Genomic DNA, 25,998 nt, shown 5'->3' with positions numbered 1-25,998 from the left:
TCATCTTTGGTCAAAATTTGTCTCTAATACTTCTTGGTGCTTCAAAACAGTTACATCAAATTCAACAAACCTTCCAACATCTTTATTATTTGTGTTAAGAAATTGCACTGTGCTTCACTGGCCGTACCATCACATAATAGTATATCAAGAAAACACGTATGCTCCTGGTAAAATTCAACTCCACTCTGGAAACCAAAGGGCTGGCAGCTGAGAACCCAAGAACCTCACCAAACATGCTCCCAACCATTTGAGGTGGCCCACGGCTGGGATGGAAACTTGCTCCATTGTCATAGGTGATGTGTGGAGCTGCTATTTAAATGCAGGGTAAATGAAGTGGGGGCAGAGCAACTGACAAAGCCTTTAGCAGTTGCTGTGCAAGATGTAGTAAGAGGTGGTCCCTGGTCCTAAAAACTTACAGACAGAGGCTGGAGCAGATGTAGCTTCACATGGATCAAAATCAGGTTTTATCAGCACTTCACATAGCTCAGAAGGATATGTGCTGTGCCTGCAATACTAGCAACCTAGCAAACTAGCAACTCACCAATCCTACATAGGATACTGTTGTGTTAAAAAAAAAACAAAACCAACCAACCAACCAAAAACCCTGGTACACACAAATATATTGATTATATATTGAATGTTACCAAGGCTTTCTCCAAAATCTGGAAAAATGAAACCTAGATGATCTTCAGCAAAGATCTGGTGCCCTCCGGTAAAAAAAAAAAAATGTGCTGAAATCACAGTATTTCCCCATTACCATGACAGCAGTGTCCAAAAAATTCAAACATGCAGCAGTAGCTGAGGATGTACGTGTTCTGGCCCTGTTGGGAAGAAAGGAGGTTAATAAATCCATGGGCTTTCTAACAGAGCAAATAAAACTTCCAGATACTTTTGTCACGGTAGTGTTCTGAATAAGGCTGGTGCAAAAGACCTTTTATTCCAGTGCCCAAGTAAGTACTGCAGGATTTTTTTCCTGGAAAGAGCAAAAAATCCTCAGCTATGGAAATCAACAGCTCCAGTACTGTGGTGATATTCCCAACGGATGACGTGGTGATCTGCCCCAGTGGATACCAAGAACCTGATTCTCCCAATTCTGTTTGATATGGCTCTGCCCTATGGAAATACTGCATTAGAGCCTCGCAGAATTTTTCCACAGCAATGTCTCCAAAACGCGTGTACCTCTGACGTAATAAAACAATTTTTCTGCAACAAACTCCTCTCGCACGACGAATCTTTTTAAAAAATATAACCCACTCTATACTTACATCACCGCCCCCTCCCTCCCTCTCCCCCCTTTCCCGCCCGGCTCGCGCTGCTCTCCCGACACAAGATGGCGGCGGCCGTGAAGGGGTCAGGGGGGCGGGGCGGGCCGCGCTTGCCCCCGCTCCGCGCGCTCCCCGCCGCGCAGGCGCAGTGCCGCGTCCTCCGCCCGCCGGTGGCGGAGCCGGCGGCAGGGGGCGCTGCGGGCGGCGCCATGCTCGCGGGGCCGGGCCTGGGCCGCGGCGCGGGGCGGCCGGAGCGGGCGGCACCGCGGCCTGGTGGGGCAGCCGGTCGGTGCTCGGAGGGATGTTCCGCAAGGCGCGGAGGGTGAATGTGCGGAAGCGGAACGACTCGGAGGAGGAGGATGAGGAGCGCGACGAAGAGCCGCCTCAGGAGCCGGCGCCGGCGGTGGGGACGGCGGGGGAAGGGCCCAGCGAGGCCTCGGTGCCGCTGGCGCCGGGCGCCGGGCTCCTGCCGCTGCCCGCCGGCTGCGTGCCCCTCGCCCTGCCCGGCAGCCCTGCGGCCTTCGCCTGCGCCGCGAGCTACGGCGCGGCTCTCGGCTTGGGGCTGGGCTTGATGGGGGCCGACCGAACAGGCCTGGGGACTCTGCCAGCGCCCGCTGTCCTGCGGCCCCCGCCGCCGCCGCAGCCCCAGCAGGGCAATGGGCTGCCGGCGGCCGGGCGCCCCAAGGAGAAGAAGCGGTCTCGGGAGAACAAAGAGGTGCCGAGGGCCAGCCTGCTGAGCTTCCAGGACGAGGAGGAGGGTGAGGCGGGTGGTCGCTTGGCTTTTGGGTCGCTTCTTGTGGGAGTGGAAGGGACCCGGAGCTGCTCAGCCTGTACTAGGCCTCCCTCCGGCCCTCCAAGAGGGCCGGTATCCGTATTTATTTTTTAAAGTAGTCCCCCGTGTGGCGTGGAGTGATGTGGGATCACATAAGAGGGGGGGAGCCCTGAAGGCAGGGTACGGGCGGCCAGGGATGTGCGGGCATGGAGTGCCCGTAGTGCCCGCTCCTTCCCCGGCCCGAGCTGGCTCCTGCGGGCCCAGCGTGCTCCCAGCGGGTTTAGTGGTGGTGTGCCTCTGCCTCTCTGTCGCTGGTGCTTCACCTGTGCCGCGTTCACTGCTCGTGGGTGGCACGCAGGTTTGTGCGGGAGTAGGTGCAGCCCGTACCCTCCCCCTGGAGCCGGCGGCGTTGCCTGAGGAGCATCTGTCCCGTGCCTTTGTGTCGAGTTTGTTTTAGTCTGATGTGGCTAGTGTTCACGGGTCACCTCGGACGCACTGCCTGTTGTCTGAACAGTTTATATAGTTTTCAGTCGTCTTAGAAGGAATTCTCTTGAAATCATTAGAACTTAGTTTCTGAGACTCGTGATTCGAAATCATGATGGAAGTACTGAAAATGTAGAATAAGCCTTTCACTGTAGACTGTGATAGAACCCTGCAATGTTTTTTAATGGTATTTGTGAAGTTCTGGGTACAAAATTAAGAGCTTTAATAAATAAGTATGCTTGAGAGATCTAGCGTAATGTTATCCGATTTCTCTTTTAAAGAAACAGAAGAAGTTTTCAAAGTGAAGAAATCAAGTTACAGCAAAAAGATTGTAAAACAGTTGAAGAAGGAATACAAAGAAGATCTTGAAAAATCAAAAGTTAAAACAGAAGTCAATTCTCCAACAGATGGTAACTGCAAAACTAATAGTAACTTTTGTAGTAGAAAAGATGAAGTACTGTCATTTAATTTCTTGTTTTCACGATGCTCTTCTAGAGCATTTCACATTTAGAGCTGAAGTAAAGCACAGATGAAATGTGTTACTTGAGCCTTAGGAATGCTGTTCTCCAGCTGACAGAGAGTTCTTTGATTCTCCTGTAGAAATTAACATAGAAGGATGGAACTTCTCAGTTCTGTCAGGTGATTGTCAGTAGACATCAGTATTCGGAATTGCAGCTGTGTTTATGACAGATGAGTTGCTTATTGAATTAGGAAGGAATTACCTTAGTTTGAAAACATACCTGGTGCTTGTCCGACAGGATGTGACCATGCAATACATCTTCTTCGAAAAGGAAAGTTGTTGGGGTGAGCAGAGTGGTGCTCTTTGTTATAAAGTTAATTGTTCTACAGCTGCCTGTTTCAGGACTTGGACCTTCGAGTAGAATTGATGAAGATGACAGGCTGAAAGTGGTGGAGAAAAACAATCCGTTAACAATGTACAGTCCTTGAGAGTTTGAAATAGAGCCTGGGACTTCAGTTTCATTATACTGTTGGTCTTTGGGAAGCTCATTGATAGAGTGCAGTGGTTGCTTTTCCACTTAAGTTTTTACATAGATTATGTAATGCTGCTAGCATGAGCTGGGAGGCTTGTGGTCTAAAGATTGCAGTGGTCTAGAGAAGCGCATGGGGGTGAACATGGTCCCATGCAGGAAATACTCTTTTTAAATTTAATTAAATTAGTTTTAAAGGTCTTGTCTGCATTTAGAAAACCCACAAATTCTTTCTTATTACAATCCTTAAATTGCCTATGCAGTGGTGTGGAGCAAAACCAGAAATTATAATTTCTGTGGCTAATGTTTAGGTCATATGTGAAAACCAGGATTCTTGCTTCTGTCACAGGGATCCTTAAAACATTGCATTTTGCACATGACTGCGTGGGTAATGTTTGTTTATTTCAGTTTATTGTGCTCTCCCCAGTTCATGTGGCTTTAGTTCAAAGACTTCAAGGCTGCTACTGAGAGAGTAGTCTGGATTCTCTAAACAGATGCTTGAGTCTGAAACCTCAGATATGTGCATCTTGGAGTGGGTAGCTGGGTTTAACATGCATTTTTTACATATTATTTGTATTTGCTGCCTGCATCAGTATGTTACCCACCTAATGTAGGGTGTAGCCCAAGAGGAAAATGAAGGATTCTTTTGAAATCAGTCGGTTCTTGTGGAAAGATCTGGTGTACCTATGCAGTGAGAAAGCACAGGCTTTATGTAAGAGACTTTGACAAGGTTGAGTTCCCCCGCTCTTTTAATACTTGACAGTATGGAGAATGTTCAGTGCTTGGTGGGGCCTGCCTTTTCACATTTTATTTTGAGGGGATGTCAGTGATTTAATCACAATTAAGAAAGTGTATTTTCCTAGATCTCAAACAATAAAATTATTATTTAACATTTTCATTTGATTTTCACTTTTGATTGTTATATCTTAAAAACAATACTTCTGAGTGATCTTTATAAAAGGAGTAAAACATGGACTCTGCTGTCTTATCAGCTGAAGCACCACTAGAAAAGACAGGACAGAATAAGGATATAGGCCAAGAAGATGGGACTGCAAACAGTGAGCATGGTGAAGAAGAAATGGAAGTTGAAAGTGAGAAGGAAGAAGAAAAACCAAAAGCTGCTGGTGGTGCTTTTTCAAGTGCTCTGTCGTCACTGAATGTTCTCCGCCCAGGTTAGTTTTTGTAATATGTCTGCTAAGTTACCGAGTGATTTAGCCAATGTTTACAGCAAACTAATGTATGTGAGAGATTTGGAAATAGTTTCCAACAATTTGGCATCAGAGAATTCAAGAAACTGCTATTTTTCTAAAGGTGTTGAGATTTACAAGCCTTAGGAGAGAAAACGTTTTGCTACAGAATGCTTCATCCTGATGTCAGAAGCAGGAACCTGTCTCTCAAGTTGATGACAAAGTGCAAGAAAATCTAGATTTGGAATAGGTGACTTCACATGGGATTTAACTGCTTTCAGTTAAAATCTCTTATTTAATTCAAATGTTTCAATTATGGGTCTGCAAGGTGTCCAGAATATTTTCCTGTCCTGTTTTGTATACTGAGGTTTTAGTCAGGCTCTGCGGCCAAAGAAATCACTCGGAGAAAATATCTTTGAAACTAGTTTGCTAATTATGGTAGTCTGCTCTCCAAATACCCAGTGGGTGTCCAGGGTTCACACTTTGATTTATAATGACTTACGTAAGTTGCGTTTCGTGCTGCAGATTTTAAGAGTTTTCAATTAGGTCTGACACTTCATGTTTCCCCTTGATTGTACAATCTTCTGTATATTAACTGTGTCTGATTTGATGTCCTCTTAATCTCTGACCAATGATTGTCTGTTGATATGGTCAGTGCTTTTTATTCCCCCAAAATAAGAGCTGGGAGTAGTATTGGGATAGGAAGTGTCACAGTCATTTTCTTCCTCCCTTTGCAATAGTCAGCTCCTGTAAAGCACTTCCTCTTCTTTAAGACCATTTCCCGCTGGAGCATCAGGCTTCTGCTCTTAGCACATGAGCTGCTGGAAGCAGAGCCAGACTTTGTGTGATGATCCCAGCTGTGAGGGTTTCTGGTCATGACAGAAAGTTGACATACTTAGCATCTAAGTTGCTTTCAAACATTTTCTATGAGTGTGGATTTGTTTCCTCTCACATTTTTTTCCTGTGTGCAGAAATTATTTGGTGTGGTGACAGAGATGAGCAGTAAGAAACTGTAACACCTGCTTTGTTGCAGTGGTTGTTTAACAGTGCACACATCTGTCTCTAGGAGAAATTCCAGATGCTGCTTTTATTCATGCCGCTAGGAAAAAGCGTCAAATGGCTCGTGAACTTGGAGACTTTACCCCCGTTGACAGTGAACCAGGTAAAGGCCGCCTTGTTCGAGAAGATGAAAATGATGCCAGTGATGATGAAGATGATGACGAGAAGAGGAGAATAGTTTTTACAGTGAAGGAAAAATCTCAAAGGCAAAAGATTGCTGAGGAAATAGGTAAACCGCTTTTTGGAAGGTCAGCTGATAAATATTCACACTGTTTTCACTGCAAGTGCTCACATTCAGCATTTTTAACCAGCATGTTTTTCAAACACTCTGGAGTTGCATAACATTTCTGAGGAAAAGCACTACATAATGGAATATGCTTGTAGAATTTTGATCACAAAACTGGGTTCTGTACACACTGCTGACTGTGATAGAAACTTACACTAAGGATCAATCCTTGTTTTTCCTGTACTCTGTTTTTAGGAAGTATATAGTTGTGAGAAGATATTTGATGTAGAATTCTGCTTGCTGTCAAGCAGGTAAAATAACCTTTTGGAAAAGGAGTTAGACATTAGAGGATTTTACCAGCAGTGAATTGCAAATTTTTCCACTGGATCTCTCTGGTGGAATAATGTGCTAATAATGCACAGGCCATTGTCCTTAATTCCTCATGAAGAGGAAAGGAAGATGCTCTGAGATGTTCTCACTGAGGCATGGTTTCAGGTTTTTGAATTTGTGGCCCTTATAATTATGAATGCATTATTGTCTTTTTTTTTACTTATGTGAAGGTATTGAGGGCAGCGATGATGAAGCACTAGTGGCAGGGGAGCAAGATGAAGAACTCAGTAGATGGGAGCAAGAGCAGATACGAAAAGGAATCAACATACCCCAGGCATGTATATAACTGTGTGCTCTGTTTTGTTTTCTACAAGTATTGGCCGAATCCTTTACAAACTTGAGTGGTTTACAGAAGCCTATTTCGTTTGTGTGAATTCTGATGCTCTTTAAAGAGAAATAGTGTAAGTGTTTAGAATGGTAATGATACTAAGAATTGGTCCATTTACCTTCTTGAGGGTATTTGTTTCTTCTGCCTTAGATATGGACACTTAAATCCTCTTTGATAATTACATTTTGTAACTGTATCTGCTTACGTTTTTCACTTTGATTTGAGTTGTGTAAGAAAAGTTTCCCCTTTTTGTAAAGCCTAATATGGTACAATTGCATTTCCTCTGCTACTAGGTTCAACCAAGTCAGCCTGCAGAAGTGAATAATGTGTACTACCAGAACACTTACCAGACGCTGTCTTATGGTTCATCATATGGCATTCCATACACGTATGCTGCGTATGGATCATCAGAAACCAAGTCTCAAAAAACAGATAATACAGTTCCTTTCAAAACTCCCAGTAATGAGATGACTCCTGTTACTATTGATTTGGTAAAGAAACAGCTTAAAGACAGGTAGGACAGACCATCTTTTTAGACTTAAAGACCTGTTCCCTAGGTTTCTGTTCCTCAGGTGTCTTTTAGTCTCGGTGAGCAAACACAGAGTTTCATCGCTGGAAAAGTACTGACTGGCACATCCATTAAAAAAAAAAAAAAAAAAGACAAACAAAAAAGCTCTAAGTGAAGATGACATTGACACTTTGTTCGAAAATCTCCTTGGATTGCTTCTCTGGAAGTGAAGCTTAAAATGTGAGGCCATTGATCTTGTTGAAGAGAGGTTGCATCTTCTGGACACTGCACAGTTCTTATAGTGAAGAAATGAAAGGCCAGTGAGGTGTTTAGCTTATCAAGCTGCATTCCTTTAAACTGTGAATCCAAGATTTCCCCTTCAGTAGATAAAGAATTTAATTTTTAGTGTATACAGGGATTTTTTGGCTCAAACACTGTAATCTGCTTGTCAGGTATGCAAAAGATACAGAACAAACAACACAATTGCAATGAGAATCATATGTAGTGAACAGCTCGCACTTTACAAGTCTTCAAAATTGGTTTGTATGACCCTTGGAGTGTTGCAGCCTTTGACAGTGAGTCAAGTTAGTAGAGGAAAAAGAATGCTTTGTATTCCTGTCTACCCCCAAACTGTCCAGCCAGCTTTTCATTAGGGACAGCCTTGCACTAGTCTGTATGCTACCAGCTCCTGGGAGAGTTTGTAGGAGTGTCCAATACAATGCACTACGGCATAGTCTAGGAAATGAGTTTCATTCATTAGCCTTACAGTTCGTGAAGAGAGGGGAGAAGGTGACAAATCAAAGGTCGAGAATGTTTTTGCAAAATTTCCCATATATAGGCTCAGTACTTGCACTGTGCTGTCTGTTTGATGTCTCAATGGTCTGAAATAGAGAGACTTTCGGATGTAAATTTACTATTTATCCATTGCCCTTCAGGTTGGACTCTATGAAAGAAATGCACAAAGCTAATCGGCAGCAGTATGAGAAGCATCAGCAAAGCCAAGAGGACTCTACCAAGGCAATTGAAAGATTAGAAGGGTCTTCTGGGGGTATTGGTGAACGGTATAAGTTTTTGCAAGAAATGCGAGGGTATGTCCAAGACTTGCTTGAGTGTTTCAGTGAAAAGGTAAGGATGCAAAAACATTAATCTCTTTAAAAAAAAAAAAAAAAAAAAAAAAAAAAGGGTTTCTTATTACATGCCAAGCACCACATCTCCCCCTGTTTTCAAAAAAGTCCTTTGAGACCTTATTCTTCAAAAGGTTTGGTTGTTTGAGGATTGAAAATAACTTTTTATTGTGCTAAGCTGATTATCAGAAATCTCCTAGCTCATTGACTTTAGATTACCTAAAAACTTGCAGATTTTGTGTCTTCAGGGTTTTGGTAGATGCTCTGGCGTTTCAACTTTACTCAGATATTCCTTTTTACTTGTGTTGGATATCAGGTTAGCAAAAGTAAGGGCTGAATGATGGCTTTGCTGCTTTCTGGAGTGCTTGGTGTACACAGTAACAGAGACTTGTATTTTCTGTGTTATTATAAACTTCCTCCTGCCAGATGCTCCTCAGTATTGCTCTGGAGTCTGAAGGAGAGAAGTTTTAAAACTAGCATAGCTGTTCAAAGACACCCACACCTAAAATATATTTCTTTCATGTAGCGTGATACTTTTATGCATCTCAAAGTCAAAAACTTAGTCTTTTTTCTTGTGTTATGCACTGTGCTTTGATTACTTACTTTGTTTAAATATAATAGAAACTCCTGAATATATATATACACATATATATACGTATTAGGCACACACAGGATGTACACATATATACATATTAGGCACACACTGTGGAATTCAGTTAGCAGTATACTGGCTGTTTCTTCATTGTCTTCTGACTTGAATACAGTAGTAGTATTTCTTAATATCTTGTCAGAATAATTGAGTGGTTTTAAGATACTGCTTGCTTAGCTCATTAGCTGTGGGAGAGGAATGGAAAAGCATTTTGGGTGCTGATGGGTTAGACATTAATTGTCCACTATTAGTGGAACTGGGGGAGTCAGTCTTGGTCCTGTAAAAGTAACTATTGTCATGAGCAAACCCAGGAAGTACGGGACAGTTAATTCACCCAGCTGATTGATTAGTGTAACTAATTAGTTGCAACTCATTGTTCACTTAAGAAGCCATATTCCCGAGTCTGTATTAGCATAAGCTGTTGAAGATTAATAAAGGTACTTTCCTAAGCACCTCTGGCAGTACTGATTACCCAGTGCTGATTTAGATGGCTGAATTCCTACTGAAGATAAATTTACATTACTACTCTGAGATAAATTTGTATTTCAGAATTCAGGTTAAATATCTGTGTCTCTATTCAGTGTTTGCTTTCTAAAGACCTTTTGGTAAGTTACATTTGTGATAACTGTGAACCATGTCGGGAGGTTCTTGATAGCATAAACTGTGTTGTTCAAATACTCTTAAGGTGTGACTTCTATCATCTCAGGCTCCTTAGGGGCATTCACAGAGTTTTGCTGGTTTCAGGTGGAGGCTGCTGCTGTACTTGAATGTAAAGTGAGTTGCAAAAGCAGCAGGTGATGTGGTCAGTCTAACAGGAGTATTTAGTTTATGTTGATATTGTTTGTCCAGATAATGTGGTTTGGAATTCAGTGCTTTCAGCATGACAAAAGTAGCATCAAATTCAGAACCAGGCCCACAGGACACTGAAAAGTTTCTGAAGTTTTCTAAAAAAGAGGTGTCAGAAGGGGACACAGTCAAGTAATAAAGTCAGTATCAGTTTTTATTTAAATGAAATGCAGTAGGACAGTAAATTGTTCTAATCTTTTGAGTGTAGAGATAAATTACCTTCAGCTTCTTTTGTAGAATCTGTGGCCCTGACTGCTTCTATTTAAAGTGTTATTATTATTATTTACAACAATGTATGTAGTTATTATAATATACATGAGGATATGTGTGTGTATATATATATGTAATAATAATACTGTATGTCTATGTAAGTATACCTGTGTACATACATATATGAAAACATATCTTTATATTTAAATATGAATGTTATGATCACTTTGCCCATTCTTAAGGCACAGCAGGGAGTATAACAAGACAGCTATTTTACAGATTTTATAAACAAGCACTAGAAAGGTCAAATCCTGTGTAATACCATTTTTTCCCCATAAAAAAGAAAACCGGTAGAGGTAGAAGATGGTTGCATGACTTCCTTCAGAAGTAATTACTGTCAAAATAACGCTTCCTGAGAAGGTTGGCAAGTCACAATGACGCTTCTGTGTTTTGAATGTAGGAGCATACAGTGGATACAAAAAGATTGAATTGTTCTCGGCATACCTTTAACAGCACAAGTAGATAAACTGTTACTTTACCTGCAAAAGTCAATTACCAAAACACGCTCTGTGTGTCAGAATTACCCTTGTAATCTAAATGTCTAGAGACATTTCTGCTTTTCCTCTTCCACTGTATACAGGGAAAGTGAACAAAAAATCCCCTTGAAAACACTGAATTTAAGGTACTGACTGAACAAAACAGGGAATGAGGGCTGTAACTTTATAGTGGTCAGTGAATTTGTCAGCCACTCATTAACCACGGTATTGATTAGAGAAGAGTAGGGGTTCTAAGTCTCTTGTATTCTAAATGGGAAATATTTTGAGTGGATTCATATATCTGAATACATCACTAGGTTGCTTTTTTAATCCTGAGAAAATTGCTGAAGAAACCACTAGGGATGCTTTGAAAAAATTGCATTTAACTTTTCAATCTTAGAATTTCCTCTATATGCTTAAGAGAAGAAGTTATATTTTCTGTGGTAAAGTGCAGTAAAACTAGTATTTTTAAACTATTATTTCTGTTTTCAAAACTGTCTTAAATTCTGAATATAAACTTCCATCACTTGGAAGCTTATTCCTCCCTTGTCTTTCTCGCTATTCTTTTCTCAAAAAGAGTGGTGTAAGTATTTTGAGTCGGTGCAGAGCTGCTTTCATTTTAATTCCTGGAGCCCGTTTTTTCCCCACAAAGCTAATACCTTTTTCTTCTCTGATGTGTGTGTCAGTCTCAGCGAGCTGAAATGACCCTGTAGCTGTAAACTCAGAATTTTACATTTTGCTAAAGGAGGTTCTTTAATAGCTGCTGAGTCACCTTCTAAAATATATCAGGATACAATTTCTATCTTTTGTTTTGAAAAAAACAATCCTGGATGGTAGGCAGCAATGAAATATAAAAGGCTGGAAGACTGGAGTAAGCATACATCTCAGAGGTAAGGAGGACATGGTTTAAGTGTTCGTAGCAAAAGGACTTGCCTTTCCAAATTAAGAGATTATGAAAACTGGTTTGCATTTGCATATTTATAATGATCTAATTTTGACTTGTCCCAAGGAAAAAAAAAAAAAGAAGAGCAGTGAACCTGCTATTTAATGTCAGGAAATCCCTGGCTGTCACAATATCATCTATTTTTTGTCAGAGATGCTACTAAAATAGTTCATATTAAAGAAAAAAAAAGTGACAGGTCTGACCTGACCTACCTGATTAATTCAAGGTTATACTTAATGCATAACTTGCACAAATTGTACTATTTTAATTTTAGTGCTAAGCTAGAGGGGTGTATGACTGATTTGAATTACCTGTTGGCATAACACCGTTATGCAGGGTTTGATTTCATTTCAGTAATATTTCAGCATATACTATTAAGAGCTAGAGCAAAACAACAGCTGCTGGCTTCAGTAGGTTAGATTGACGGGTTGTTTTTTCACTGTGTACAGTCAGGTTATTTTCTCACTGATGTACAGAGTACTTCTACATTCTCGGTTAAAGGCAGGAAATAATTGAACCTTTATCCAGCACATAACACACTTGGTAGGGAAAGCAAGAGTACTGGAAAGAATATTTCACTCTCTAAGTAGGACGTCTGGCTGTGTAGACTCATTCAAGCCATGGAAGTTGCTTTCAGAATGCTCTTGTTCTGATTGAAAGCTGCCAATGTTAAATGTATGCATTCTCCACACTCGACCTATTTCCTGGTGCAAATGATAGAAACGAGTAAAAGGCAGGACTTTGCGCTGCTGGGAGCACAGTGACAGCATTTTGCTCTGGAATAGACTGGGACCCCAAAAGCTGAGCAGCTCAGGATCCGGGTATTACGTGGTGTGTTGTATTTTTACAGGTGCCTCTGATTAACGAACTTGAATCTGCAATGCACCAGCTGTACAAACAGCGAGCTTCCCGCCTTGTCCAAAGACGACAAGATGATATTAAAGATGAATCTTCGGAGTTTTCAAGCCATTCAAGTCAGTCCATCTTGAAGGTTTTTATTATTCATTAAACAACCTTGTTTACTTAGTCTGACTTAACTGAAATGTAAATGTTTGATGTATGACTGTCTTATTAAAGTTTATTCTTCCTCTTGATATGAGTAGAAGCAAGTTTAGATGAAAGTTCTGTAATCTGTTCTGTTTTAAACTTGAAACCACTGTAACTCTGACTTCATCTCTCCTTTCTGTTTCACTTAACTATATTTTCTCCTTCCTAGCACTAAAAATGCATGCATGGTGGCTGTGGGAGTAGTAGTATGTGACTCCCCATTTTCTTTTTACATCAGGACTTTTTAAAAATTGAGTTTAACCTTCCTGAATCTATAAACATCATTTAACATGTACAGTTGACTGTATAAAGCCACTAAGCACTGGGCTAGACTTCTAACTAATGGTCTGTTTTGTAACCAGTATAAGTATTTGATTTCAGACACTTATCTGGTAAATTAAAGAACTGGAAGACTAATCAGACTAATACAGTGACCCTGTATGAAATACAGCTTAAGAGTAGCTAGTAAAAAATTCCTGCTTACTGAGAATTTGTGGATGGCAGCTTCTCACTGAGGAGGTTTCTTACGGTGATTACTCTTCAGTATGTAAAACTTTATAAAAGCATAAATGTTAACTTGGATGGAAATATATGTTTCTTAGAGGAGGTTTTATTCAGCATATTAAATCAATGGATGAAATATCCTATTAATAGGAGTCTTCTTTATGCTTCAGAGAGCTTCTCATTTTTAAAAATGGCTTTCTGTCCTGTTGCTGATGTAAAATTCTATAATCAATGGCATCTCCCTTTTCTGCCAGAGTTTCCAGAGATGAAATCTTGTAAATACCATTAGCTAGAACTCAAATGAAGGTGAAGTAGTGTTAGGGTGTCAGAGGTGGCCATTCCTTTATAGAGTGGTTAGCATACATATTCTTTCTAGGACTGTAATTTGGAGTTCCAGGCATCATATGGCCTTGTAGTTTTAGCATGAAAATGCTGTTTTGAGAACTAAAGAAGCTTAGAATGGATTCTTTTATACTGAAATTTGCTGATAGGATGGGAATATTTCTCATTGCTGAGGTTGGGTTTTACAGAGAGATCTTATTTAGTATCTGGAAGTTTAGAGAAGGCTCTTAGTAGTTCAGGTGTTGAATTGGAATACTGACATAGATTGGCATTAATACTTGAAATGATGAATTTGTAAAGTGATTTTGTCAGAACATGTCAATGTATTCATGAAGTTTGGACAGGCTGTTGCTTAAATGTTAATGTTAATACTTTAATGGGTGGACTTGAGCAGTGGTTAGCTTTCAGTCGGCTGTTGAAAATTACCTGGAAAGGAGGAACTGGAAACACTCCTACCTGCTATCTGCTGTTCTAGCTGTGTTGTTTTCTCTAGCCAGGAATATAGATGAGCAGAGCTTGAAAAGAGGAGGGAAGATGGTTTATCTTTCTGTAGATTTCAATGTGTTTTAAACTTTAGGCAATCTAAAGCATATAAACTTAGAAACACCTAAGACTGGAACTCTGAAATAACATATATTCTTACCTCAGTCACTCTTGTCTGCTTTTTTTGCTAGTTTTCTTCTCAAAAATTATGTGGTGAATGCGTTTGTGGAAGGAAGCACTTTTTTCTTGGACATTTCATTTAAGCTATTTCTGTTAAAACTGTTGACTTCCCTGTAGTTCAGCACTTGTGAGAGGGATAAGAGTGAATTACAGTCAAAACTACTTGACATTTAAGTGGAAATTTTTCCAAACTCCTCCACTTTCTGTTTTAACCTCTACACATCGTGAATTCAGGCTTCTGGGGGGTATTGTGGGGTTTTTTCTTTTTTTTTTTTAATACTTCAACTTTCTATTTCAAATTACACTTAGTTTAAAAGGGGATAAAAGTCTCTTATGAAACTGCCTACAGCACATATATGGAATCATAAATAAGCATTTTAATTTTCATCGATGTAATTTTACAGATAAAGCACTGATGGCACCAAATCTTGATTCTTTTGGGCGAGACAGAGTGATCTATCAGGAACAAGTCAAGCGTCGAACTGCAGAGAGGGAGGCTAGAAGGTAGAGAATGAGATTTCTTTTCTCCTTTAGGAGTCTCTCTCCATTTTCTGCTTGCAAGATACAGCTGTTCTCTGTGACGTGCTAACATGAGTGGCAATGTTTGCTTCTTCCCTGCCAAGGGAAAAAACCACTTCAGCTAGTGTGCTGGGCAGGCATATTCTTATACATCCCAGCTTATCCTGCAAGTTTACAAAACATGCCATGATACTGATTTAAAATCACTAAAAGAATGCAAAGTTAATGCTTTCCGTATCTATATGGTCTCTGCTGATTTTGTTTCTTCTCATTGTTTGAGGTAACAACATAGTGGAATGTTGAGGTGGTGGCATAGTAGAAGTTCTTTTCAGCTTGACTTTTCTAGAACTAAAAGGACAAACCTAAGTGGGTATATTCATTGTATAGATGGGGAAAACAGCTGGTCTCTCTTGCTTTACTGTAGCTAGTTTATACAGGTGATAGCTGGTTTATACTGCTGCTCCTTTCCAGAGCTCGCCGTAGACAAGCAAGAGAGCAAACTGGGAAGATGGCAGATCACCTTGAAGGCCTTTCCAGCGATGACGAGGAGACTTCAACAGATATCACAAACTTCAACTTGGAGCGAGGTTAGAAAAGCTACCCAAGCTTTATCACAGAATCACAGCATGGTCTGGGTTGGAAGGGACCTTAAAGCCCACCCAGTTCCAACCCCCTGCCATGGGCAGGAACATCTTCCACTGACCAGGTTGCTCCAAGCCCCATCCAGTCTGACCTTGAACACTTCCAGGCATGGAGCAGTCACAGCTTCTCTGGGCAGCCTATGCCAGGACCTCACCATCCTCACAGGGAAGAATTTCTTTCCAATATCCCATCTAACCCTGCCCTCTGTCAGTGGGAGGCCATTCCCCCTTGTCCTGGTATTCCAGGCCCTTGTAAAATAGTCCCTCTCCATCGTGCAAAAAGACTCCCTTCAGGTACTCCAGATGAAAAAAAATTGATCCAAATGCAGCCCTATTTATAGCAGACCAGAATAGTCTCTCTCACCAACCTGTTGTGTGTCTTGCAGCTGACTGAATAGCCCATCTTTCATGAGGTTCTATTTATTTAATTCATATATGCTTGTGCTGGCAAGTAGTTAGCTTTTGGACCATCATTAAGTCTACCTTCCAATTTGTAAAATAATTTATCATTCTTGAAATATGAGTTTGTCTTACTTTTGAAGTTTTGAAAACCTCGGTGCTTTAAAAATCTTTTTTTGATTCACAGCAAGTGTTTAGTGGAGTTGTGAATAAGTTTCTAGAAATACAATGACAGAAGTTTTGTAGAGTCCTGTTGCAGCCTGGCAAAGTTTGCAAATGATAGAACACAATGTTGAATGCAAACATTGAAATCTTGTGGTACAATTAGCATTTGCTCTGATCAAAAGAGAATCGAGTTAGAAGAAGTGAGGAGGAAGAGAGCAGCAAGGATCACATACATAGAATTGCTTGTGTTGCATTTGAGGAGGGATGGAATGGTTTTGGTTTCTTCAAGTAGGAGAGCAATATCGGCTTTTCACAGTGTGAGAGCTAGGGACCATGAAATTAAGTGATAGGATAGGTTTAAAATAAAGAGGTTGTTTCCCACAGAGAAGGTAATAAATGGCAAAGTCATTACTGTAGGTGGTTGTGGAGACCTGAAGTATGAAAGTATTAGAAAAGAAATTAGGTGAACTTGTCTAGCTGTTAGGTCCTTTGGAAGTGCAGACAGTTTCCACACTTTTAGTTGCTCGGTGATTCACTGCAATTTTATGATTACACTGATTTTCTGCATACAGGGAGGGGTCTTGGATAAACAGAACAACTATTCAGGGTTGTTAGATGCTATAATTAACTTTGCTAAATTAAATTATCTAGATTCAATGGGGCCAAATTGTGCTTGGTAATTTGGCAGTTCATGTGTGCAAAAGCATTTTGTAGAAATTTCTTCAATTTCTGAATAGGCATAGTGTTTGTAAAGCTTTTCTTGCTATTGTTTGTAGCTCTCATGCTAGTCCAGAAACAGCAGTGAAGCAGAGGAGTACACTTTGGACCTACTAACTTTATATGGAGTGTTTTTTCTTAATCCCAGTATGAAAAGTGTGGTTATATGACATAATATCCCATTCCCTCAGCCCTGTCTCTGCCTGCTGTGTGTACTAGTTGTGTTCATTGTGTAAGGGCTACTACTGTAACTGAACATTTACAACTGTGGCTGCAGCTGATACGACTGATTAATACGACACTAACCCCGAGAAGCAGAAAAGATGAAGGGAAAATAATACATAGAGAAAAAGGTCTGGACTGCGTAGAATACTGGTACTAAAAAAAAAAAAAAAAAAATGAAGGTGCTGGAGAACTGTAATCACTGCCCAGTGCCAGCAGGCATGTTCTGGGCAGCAGTTTAGCGTGGTGCCTGCCAGGATCCTCCCTGTCTGAACTGCCGATTCAGTTGGCTTATCTGAGATGCCTCCTATATCTGCACTTGAATTATCAAAGATGTAGAATAATCTGAGTTGGAAGGGGCCTGGAGATCAGCTGTTTGAAACTCTCATGCAAAGCAAGGCCAGCTTTGACATTTGATCCACTCTGAATACAGCCCAGTAATGTCACCAATCCTGATTACATCTGGTAACTTAAAATCCTTCCATGAAATGTTTAAAGTAAGACCTGTGATAAAACAGTCTGTTGGAGAGTCCTCATGCGCTTCTGTTTTTACAGCTTTGTGTGTTTGAGGCAGGGGTAACAGAACTTCTAAAGATGATGGGGTTTTTTTGTTTTGTTTTCTTTATGGGAGTTAGCTTATGCCAGTGAGCATCAAAGAATGTCTTGAAAGAGGAGTACAAGGAGTAGGTGATTAACTGCTTGTTCCTTTTCTCCCCTGCTAGATCGTATATTGAAAGAATCCAGCAAAGTTTTTGAAGATGTTGTGGAGAGCTTTTACTCCATTGATTGCATTAAGTCACAGTTTGAAGCTTGGCGCTCCAAGTACTTTGCTTCTTATAAGGATGCTTATATTGGCCTTTGTTTACCAAAGTTGTTTAACCCTTTAATCAGACTTCAGCTGCTTACCTGGACTCCTTTGGAGGTAAGCTTCTCTGCAAGCAGCCTCTGTGTTAGCTGCTACATGATGGTTCTTTCACACTTGAGCAGAACAAAGTAAATTGTGTGTATTGTGTCTTTGATGTGTGCTTCTCCTAAAGGTGTGTTCTAGGGATGAACGTTCAAATGGGCACCAGTCTTGGGGCAAAGTTTTTCGGGGGGGGCGGGGGTGCCAGGACTAATTAATCCTCAGTGTTCCCAGCAGCCCAGAGTTCAATTTGGCGTATTGCCAGTTCCTTCTCAGGAAGTGGTGCAGACCAAAAGGTCTGCAACTGCACAGGGTGGTGGGTTGGAACTAGCTGATCTTTCGGATCCCTTCCAACCCAAACCATTGTTTGGTTCTATGAAAATACATTTAGTCTTTAAAATACTTAAGAGAACATTGTGACTCTAGATAATGCTGTTTTATCAGAAGTGGAACTAAGAAGCTTGTCCTTATGTGGAATTACAACCTATGTCTCTAGGTTATGTATCTGTCTCTCATGTACATCTCCATACCCTGTAGAATACTGGCTGGCAATTTCCAAGTCATTCTCATAGTACTTACTGCCCAGTTATTATGTAGGGAACATGGGAAAAGCAGGACAGCACTGTGGAAGCACACATTCATTGTCCAGCTTGCATATGTATGCTTTCATGAGGTGCCACCAGGACAAACAGGTAGCTTTTGATTCCGTCTCTGTTCCTCCTTTTTTGGTGCTTTTTTTTTTTTTTTCCTGAACTACCAAGACAATATCTGCAGAAGGGGATTTTCTGTCACCTCTTCTCCAAGAACAGAGGAGGTGTACTCTGAGAAAATTCAGAGTATTAAAGTAATGCTATTAATTTGATGTTTGACTTCATTAATCAAACAAGGAAAAATCTAAGTAAGATGCCCTCATTAAATTTAAAACATTATTTGTGCATCCTCTCTTCCCCCATGCTATTTTTCTGAGTTTTCATGTTGCCAAAATAAAGCTCATGTTAGTTGGAGGCATGGTACAGAATTGTCAAGTCTAACTGTATTCACTGTTCTCTGTTACTCTTCCTGGTAAACATTTTGTTAAAATAGAAAAATTACAAGGTGCTCATAAAGAGGGGTTTTAAATCCAGAAGGCATAATTTTATAATGCAGCACAATTGAGGTGTACTTCTGATTTGTACTCTAATCTGTAGGCTTTTGTTTGGCTCAGATGTAAGCAGAAGATAAAATCTGTGGGGCAACAACTGCTGAAAAAATCAATCTTGCTTCAGCTGTTTTCTCTTTTCATTACATCTAGTGGCTGTGCTGGTAGAATGAACTGGTTCATTTGGCAGAGTATTTTAAAGCTGTTTTTGTGAGTGTATTGTACTTGCATTCATAATACATTTTCTGTGTGTTAACTTCAAATTTTTTAGGAATCTAACCCCAATTCTGTTTTTTATTAGGGCAAGTGTCGAGATTTTGAAACGATGTTGTGGTTTGAGTCATTGCTGTTTTATGGCTGTGAAGAGCAGGAGCAGGTGAAAGATGATGCTGATATTTCACTATTGCCTACCATTGTAGAGAGAGTTGTTCTTCCTAAATTAACAGGTATAGGCTTAGAAAATGGGAGGGAAGGGGTTGTGGGGTCTGATGCTTGTTTTTGCTTTCAAATGTTACTGTTTCATAAATAATTGCATGGATGTCTCAGTACTTGTATTTGAGTATTTGTAAAATGCAGTAATTCTTTAATCTCTTACAGTAATTTCTGAAAATATCTGGGATCCCTTTTCTACCACACAGACATCTAGAATGGTAGCAATTGTACAGAAACTAATAGATGGATATCCCTCAGTGGTGAACGCTGAAAACAAAAATACACAAGTAAGTTGTTGGATTTTTTTCTTAAATAGGTTGCATAAGTTAAGGAGTTTGAATACATTTTTAATATCTTATGTTGGGAAATACAGCAAGAAAAAGAATTTTTGAATTATTTGGTGCTCTGCAGCCTGACTCTGGGGTGTATGGTGATAAATTAAAAGAAGAAACTCAATGGAGCCTCCCCAAAATAGATACTAGAGATAAAAAGGTACACCAGAGGTACTAAGACTTGTTGGTCTCCAGTTTTGCTGTAAGGGTTGGCTACAAATACTCAGGTTTTTCTTTTTTAGATCTTTGCAGCCTTTTCAAATGTATTGCTTGGAAATTGGATTGGTTTATTTGACTTCTGTGAATGCAGGAACCAGTGTTAAGGGTTCAGGTTTTAATTTAAAGTGTCAAATTTCAGCTCTGTTAATTATTACAGACTTCTTTAAGACTCTTTATTTGTGTGCTCAAATATGTATGTATGTTTACTGTTACGGTCACAAGCATTCATTGTTGCTTTAAAAATCAGTTTCTGAGTGTTTAACTACTGAGCAGTGCATTGGACATTTAAAAAAAAAATTACCTGTTTCAGATGCTTCTAAAGGCATTGTTGCTAAGAATGAGGAGAACACTAGATGATGATGTATTCATGCCCTTGTATCCAAAAAAGTAAGTTTACTTTAAAGTATGGTGTTAGACCTTTCTAAGCAAGTCACTGTGTTCTGTCCATAGTTATGAGGTTTTTTTCCCAATGTGGTTCAGTGCCTGGGTACAGGAGATCTTTTGTTACCGTTCTGGGGCATTTAGCAAAGACAAGAAGGATGGAAGGTAATATTTATGGAAATGAACTGTGTGTTGGAAGGAAAAAGCCAGCAAATTCAAGACAGAGGTATGGTCTTGGTTGCTCATTAAACAAAACTTCTTACTTTCCAGCATCTTAGAAAACAAGAACTCTGGTCCGTATTTGTTTTTCCAACGTCAGTTCTGGTCCTCTGTTAAGGTAAGTCAGTAAATACATCCAGTAAATCTTTAGTCTAAGACAGTGTAGCAATAAAATCCTATCATTTGTGGAAAAAGGTAGATGGAAACTGCTTCAACTTCATTTGCAAAACTCCAGCTCAGATTGTTGGGTTTTGATAATGCCCTGTGTCCTTTTCCCAGTATGTCCGGTCCGTTAGTGGTGTTCCCCAGGGCTCAGTTTTGGCCCCAGTCCTGTTTTATATCCGTATTGATGATCTGGATGAGGGGATCAAGTGCACCCTCAGTAAATTTGTGGATGACACCAAGTTGGGCAGGAGTGTTGGTCTGCTGGAGGGCAGGAAGGCTCTGCAGAGGGACCCGGATTGATGAGGCCGGTGGAATGAGGGTGAACAAGGCCGAGTGCTGGGGTCACACTTTGTCCATGGTAACCCCAGAGCTGCAGGCTGAGGGAAGAATGGCTGGAGAGCTGCTGGGCAGGTAAGGTCCTGGCAGTGCAGGACCTTCAACAGAAGCTGAAGACGAGCCAGGTGTGCCCAGGTGGGCGAGAAGGTGAAGGGCACCTGGCCTGTTCCAGCAGTGGTGTGTCCAGAAGGACCAGGGCAGTGATCGTGCTGGGCACTACCGAGGCCACACCTCGAATGCTGTGTCCGGCTCTGGGCCCCTCAGTTTGGGAAGGACATTGAGAGGCTGGAGAGCGTCCAGAGATGGGAACAGAGCTGGGAATGGTCTACAGGGGAAGTCCTGTTAGGAGCAGCTGAGGGAGTTGGGGTTGTTTAGCCTGGAGAAGAGGAGGCAGGGAAGGAGAGGGACAGGACCAGGGGCGCCTTATCACTTCCTGACAGCGGGGTGTGGCCTGGTGGGGTCTGGCTCTGCTCCCAGGCAGCCAGCGATAGGCTGAGAGAAAATGTCCTCGAGTTGTGTGCCAGGAGAGCCTCAGAATGGACAAGGGGAAGAATTTTTTCCCAGAAAGGATAATTAACCATGGGAATGGACTGTCTAGCAAGGTGGTGGAGTCACATCCCTGGAGGCGATTAAGATGGACGTGGCACTCCATATTCTGGTCGAGTTGACAAGGTGGTGTTTGGTCTAAGAGCAGACTTGATCTCAGAGGGCTTTTCCCACCTAATTGGTTTTGTAGTTGAAAAGGTTGTCAAGTGGAAGCAGCATCATTTCAACTTGAACATTACGGGGTCAGTAAGCTTACTCACCCCAGGTTTTTTATATCCTTGTGCTTGTCAGAATAAAATATACTACTTTTGGTGAGTGGAGGAGCTCAAAGCTGTGGCTGTCATAGTTTATTTCCAACAAAAGACTGTGAAGAAAATTAACTCCCAGCTAAACAGAAAACTAGAGACTGATGTTGATTGAACAACTGCTCTCCATGGTCACACAAACAGAACTCTTCTCTGGAATTTTCTGTTTAAATTGCAGCAGCAGGGGAAACTGTATTCTGAATAGGTTTGCAAAACATTTAAATTCTAAAATGTTTGATGTGTTTGATCAACTCTCTGGTTTCAGTAAGTTTTGGAATAGTTATTTTCCCTGTGTTGTATTTTCAGTTATTGGGAAACTTTCTCCAGTGGTATGGAATCCTTTCAAACAAAACTCTACAGGAGCTGTCCATAGATGGGTTGCTAAACAGATACATTCTTATGGCTTTTCAAAACTCAGAGTATGGAGAGGACAGCATTAAGAAAGCTCAAAGTGTAAGTAAAACCAAGCAATGTTTAATGTAATGGATTTCAACTGAAAGGAAAATACAGTCCAAACTTGACGTTGCCTGTGAAATCTTGGCTTTGACACCTCAAAAGCTGTCGTCAGTGAAAAACAGATTTTATTTTTTTAAGTATACAGACTAAAGAAAGAAACTTCTCTGCCTCATGCCTGTAGATGGATTAAGTATATACTATGGGTTTCAGTGCTTTACAGCTTGGATTTGGTGGGGTTTTTTTTGTGGTTTTCTCATTTTTTTCACTCAGTTGGGCCTTGTCCCTGTAGTCTTACTAGACAGACTTCACAAGTCATGTTACATAGCTTTTAAAAACTTTGTTACATTGGGTTTAACTTCCTTTTTTCTGTTTTTTGTAGGTAATTGCTTGCTTCCCTAAGCAGTGGTTCATTAATCTAACAGGAGACAAGACTATTTCTCAGCTAGAAAACTTCTGTAGATACCTTGTTCACCTGGCTGATACAATTTACAGAAACAGCATTGGTTGCTCTGATGTAGAGAAGAGAAATGCAAGGTAACTTATTTTGAGTTAAAGGAGTTGCAGTTCTTAGGATTTGATTTATTTTGCCAGTGTATGCAAACGTGGGTAATTCTCTCCATCCTGCTGTGTGTCTTTGCAAACTTCTTTGAATTCACATGTTAGAAATGGATATTTTTAAGGTGTCTGAAAATAGCAACTGCTGAAAACACTGAAACACTGATAATATATTTTGCACTACTGCTTAGTGTCCTGGATTCTTAAGGGGGTTTATAAAAAGCAGGGAGAAGCGTTTTTATAGGAGCAGATACTGTCAGGATGAGGGGCAATGGCTTTAAACGTGAAGGAGGAGATATTTGTTAGATATAGGGAAGGAATTTTTGGCTGTGACAGTGGTGAGGCCCTGGCACAGGTTGCCCAGAAAAGCTTCCTGTCCCTAGAAATGCTCAAGGCCAGGTTGGATGGAGCTGTGAGCAACCTGGTCTGCTGGAAGGTGTCCCTGTCCATGGCAGGGGCGTTGGACTGAGATAAGCTTTAAGGTGCCTTCCAACCCAAAGCATTCTTAGGATTCTGCCAAATTTTGTAGCTGCCACGTTTGGACTGTTTCAACTTGTGAGCCTGTTACCGATTCCTGCATAGTGCCTTCTAAATTGCAAACTGTCTTTTGTATACAGTTCAAAAGTTCTGACTATTTACACAACCAGCTAGATGAACCTGTTTTGTCTGAGATCCAAGAGTAATTTTTCTTGAATCCAATGATCAGCTTAATTAAAAATTTGCATTAGACCTGTTACTGCTGGCCAAGTAACCTGACATGCTGTGGGAACAGCAACAGCACAGGAATAAACAGTCTTCCAATCTTGGTACAGTCCTGTGTTTGAGTGTAGTAGTTTGGGATTTAAGTTTATTTAAGATTTTGAACTCTCTTCTTTGGTGTGTTTCTAAATTTAAAAGAACTTTCTTCACCAGGTGAAATGATAACTTCGTAAAATTTGTATTGGAGGAGAAACATCTAATTATCCTGTTCTCATAGCAGGTTCTGATTTTTATCTTCTGTCCTGCTTTTCCCCAGCATTTAACAAATCTGTTGCCATCACTCCCATTAAGCAAGTATAATAAATCTGCAACAGGAATATGAAATATAGGGCTCCATTATGTAGTCTTCTGTTGGAAGATTGATCCATCATTGATTGTTCTGTTTCTGTATTGACTTCTCTTGCCTCTCTTTTAGGGAGCACATCAAGCAGATCATAAAGCTTCTAGCAAGTATCCGAGCCCTGGATCATGCTGTTACTGTTGCAAATGATCACAACGTAAAAGAGTTCAAGATTCTAACAGAAGGAAAATAGGCTTTTCCCGCCACTCATTTTGAGCTTTAAAACCATTCCTGATGTGTAATTTATGTACATATGTAAAGTTTCTTAAACTGTAAAGTATTGATCTCTGTTTTAATACAAAGTGCATTCTTATATACAGCATCCGTAAAAATAAAAATCATTGACTTCATTGAAAACAAAAATGGAATCCCAAGGTTGTCATCTTTCCAGAAACCAGATTTTCCCTCAAATTTCTCAAAATCTCATTCACAGAAATACTTTGTGCCCATAATCAGTGGCCATCTACTCCTGTTAATTGTTCCATGGTTAACTGGAATGTGTATAATAGATTCTGTGTAATACAATGTATGCATATATTTATACCACCATGTTGCTTTCACACTGGATATAGAGATGTTGTACTGTCGCAACAAGCTTTTCATTTGCTAAAAAATACTTATTTTGACAATAAAATGATCTTTATTGGTCAAAAGGGCTGGTAAAACATTCAAATATGTGAAGAATCACAAGTTGAAGAGTAGGGACTCATTGAAGTGGATCCTGACCTTTAAAAAGCATCTGTGCACTCCAAGTGGAGTAACTAAAAAATGATTTGCATTTAGAAATTCAGAAGACAGAACTCTTATGACTGTTCTTCAAAAGGAAAATCTCGATAAATGGTGAAGTTACTTTTTTTTTTAATACAGGCAAACAGTGAGAATTTGTGATTATTGTGCATGTGTAGATGGTGGCACTTCCTAAGCTCCAAATACCTTTCATTTTGTAGGAGTGATGGTTTACCTCTGAGTTCTGGACCCTCCTTCCTTTTCTAAGTTGCTTAAGTTGTGTCAGGATTTGCAGCGGGGAGAGTGTTGGGTTTGGGGTTTTGTTTCTTTGCTTTGGTTTTTTTTGTTGTTTTCATTTTGTAATGTAATTCATGGAAGCTGTTCCTTCAGGTTAGGGTAGCTGCAGATATGGAGCAAAATGAGGGTGAAAAAAACCTTTGAAGTATCGTAGTAAATATTCAAATGTTACACTTCCCACTAAATATCATCTAAGTATAGCCCTAAAAAATCCAAGGCATTTAATTTAAATTTAAGTGAACAACCACTTCAAAAATCTGTTGATACACATGAGAACACTAATGACTTGATCTTGGTGTCAAAGGCAGGCGGACAGCTGTAAAAGCCTTGGGTTAAGAGCTATTCTCCATGTGTGCCCAACTTCTTTTTAGGGTAACTGTAGCAATTAATTTGCATACTGAATATTTATGCCTATGTCATGTGGTATAAATGAGTATATTAAACACCTACCATTTGTAACATGCATGCTTCCTTGGGATTCCAGATAATTGTTTTTTTGAACAGCTGGGATTAATGGAGCACATTCAGAAATGCCTGCTTTTAAAAATTGCTTCAATAAACTCATCTGTCAAGGAGTTGTTGCAGTGCAACCTGGTAAGGTTTGTTCCTTTAGGAAAGGAGTGAAGGAAATTATGTGGTTGCTAGTTCTGGTTGACTATTCCAATATGTCAGGAAAAAATCTTTCAAAGTTGGATTTCAGGAATGAACAAGGATAAACACTGGAATTCACATTCATAGTTTAGATATTTGAAATACCGTTGTAGTTGCATGATTTAATAGTGACAGATTTGATCTTTCTATGCTAAAAATGTAACTGATTTCAGCATCTTGAAGAGGACCTGAAGGGAGCCTGTAACAGAGCTGGAGATGGACGTTGGACAAGGGCTGGAGTGATAGGTAAGTGTCAATTGGAGCTGACAGAGCGATCACAGTTCTCTTTGTAATTGGTTCTGTTACTTTTTTTTTTTTTTTCTCTCGCCGTTTCTTGTAAATTGTTCCTATTTCAACCCATGATCTTTACCTTTTGTGCCCCCACATCTCCTGCCTTGGGGAGGGAGAGCAGTGAGCAAATGGCTCGTAGTTTAGAGTGGTTTCAGTGAGAGCAGTAAATCTGGAAGTACATTCCTAAACCAAGAAGTTTTGTGGGTTGGAAA

The 25,998-nt window shown here is 40.4% G+C and overlaps 1 protein-coding gene across 2 annotated transcripts; it reads left to right on the top strand.

Moving 5' to 3' along the window:
* The first annotated feature begins 1,496 nt into the window (after positions 1–1,496).
* Positions 1,497–25,414, top strand: PAXBP1 (PAX3 and PAX7 binding protein 1). 2 transcript variants are annotated; one of them, XM_040054138.2, is made up of 18 exons: positions 1,497–2,023; positions 2,802–2,930; positions 4,502–4,681; positions 5,763–5,984; positions 6,542–6,645; positions 6,993–7,213; positions 8,143–8,332; positions 12,366–12,489; positions 14,476–14,575; positions 15,062–15,177; positions 17,457–17,656; positions 19,078–19,222; positions 19,374–19,495; positions 20,070–20,146; positions 20,411–20,477; positions 22,018–22,164; positions 22,547–22,701; positions 23,897–25,414. In XM_040054138.2, the coding sequence occupies exons 1-18, from the start codon at positions 1,567–1,569 to the stop codon at positions 24,012–24,014; spliced, it is 2,874 nt and encodes a 957-aa protein (XP_039910072.1). In that variant the 5' UTR covers positions 1,497–1,566; the 3' UTR covers positions 24,015–25,414. The 2 variants fall into 2 exon arrangements, with proteins under 2 accessions (XP_039910072.1, XP_039910078.2); XM_040054144.2 differs by having other exon boundaries at positions 5,763–5,858; positions 23,897–25,377.
* Positions 25,415–25,998: the final 584 nt, after the last annotated feature.

This window comes from Hirundo rustica, chromosome 2 (assembly GCF_015227805.2).
Source record: "Hirundo rustica isolate bHirRus1 chromosome 2, bHirRus1.pri.v3, whole genome shotgun sequence".
NCBI classification, from domain to species: Eukaryota; Metazoa; Chordata; class Aves; order Passeriformes; family Hirundinidae; genus Hirundo; species Hirundo rustica.
This window is presented reverse-complemented; position numbering and strand designations above follow the sequence as displayed.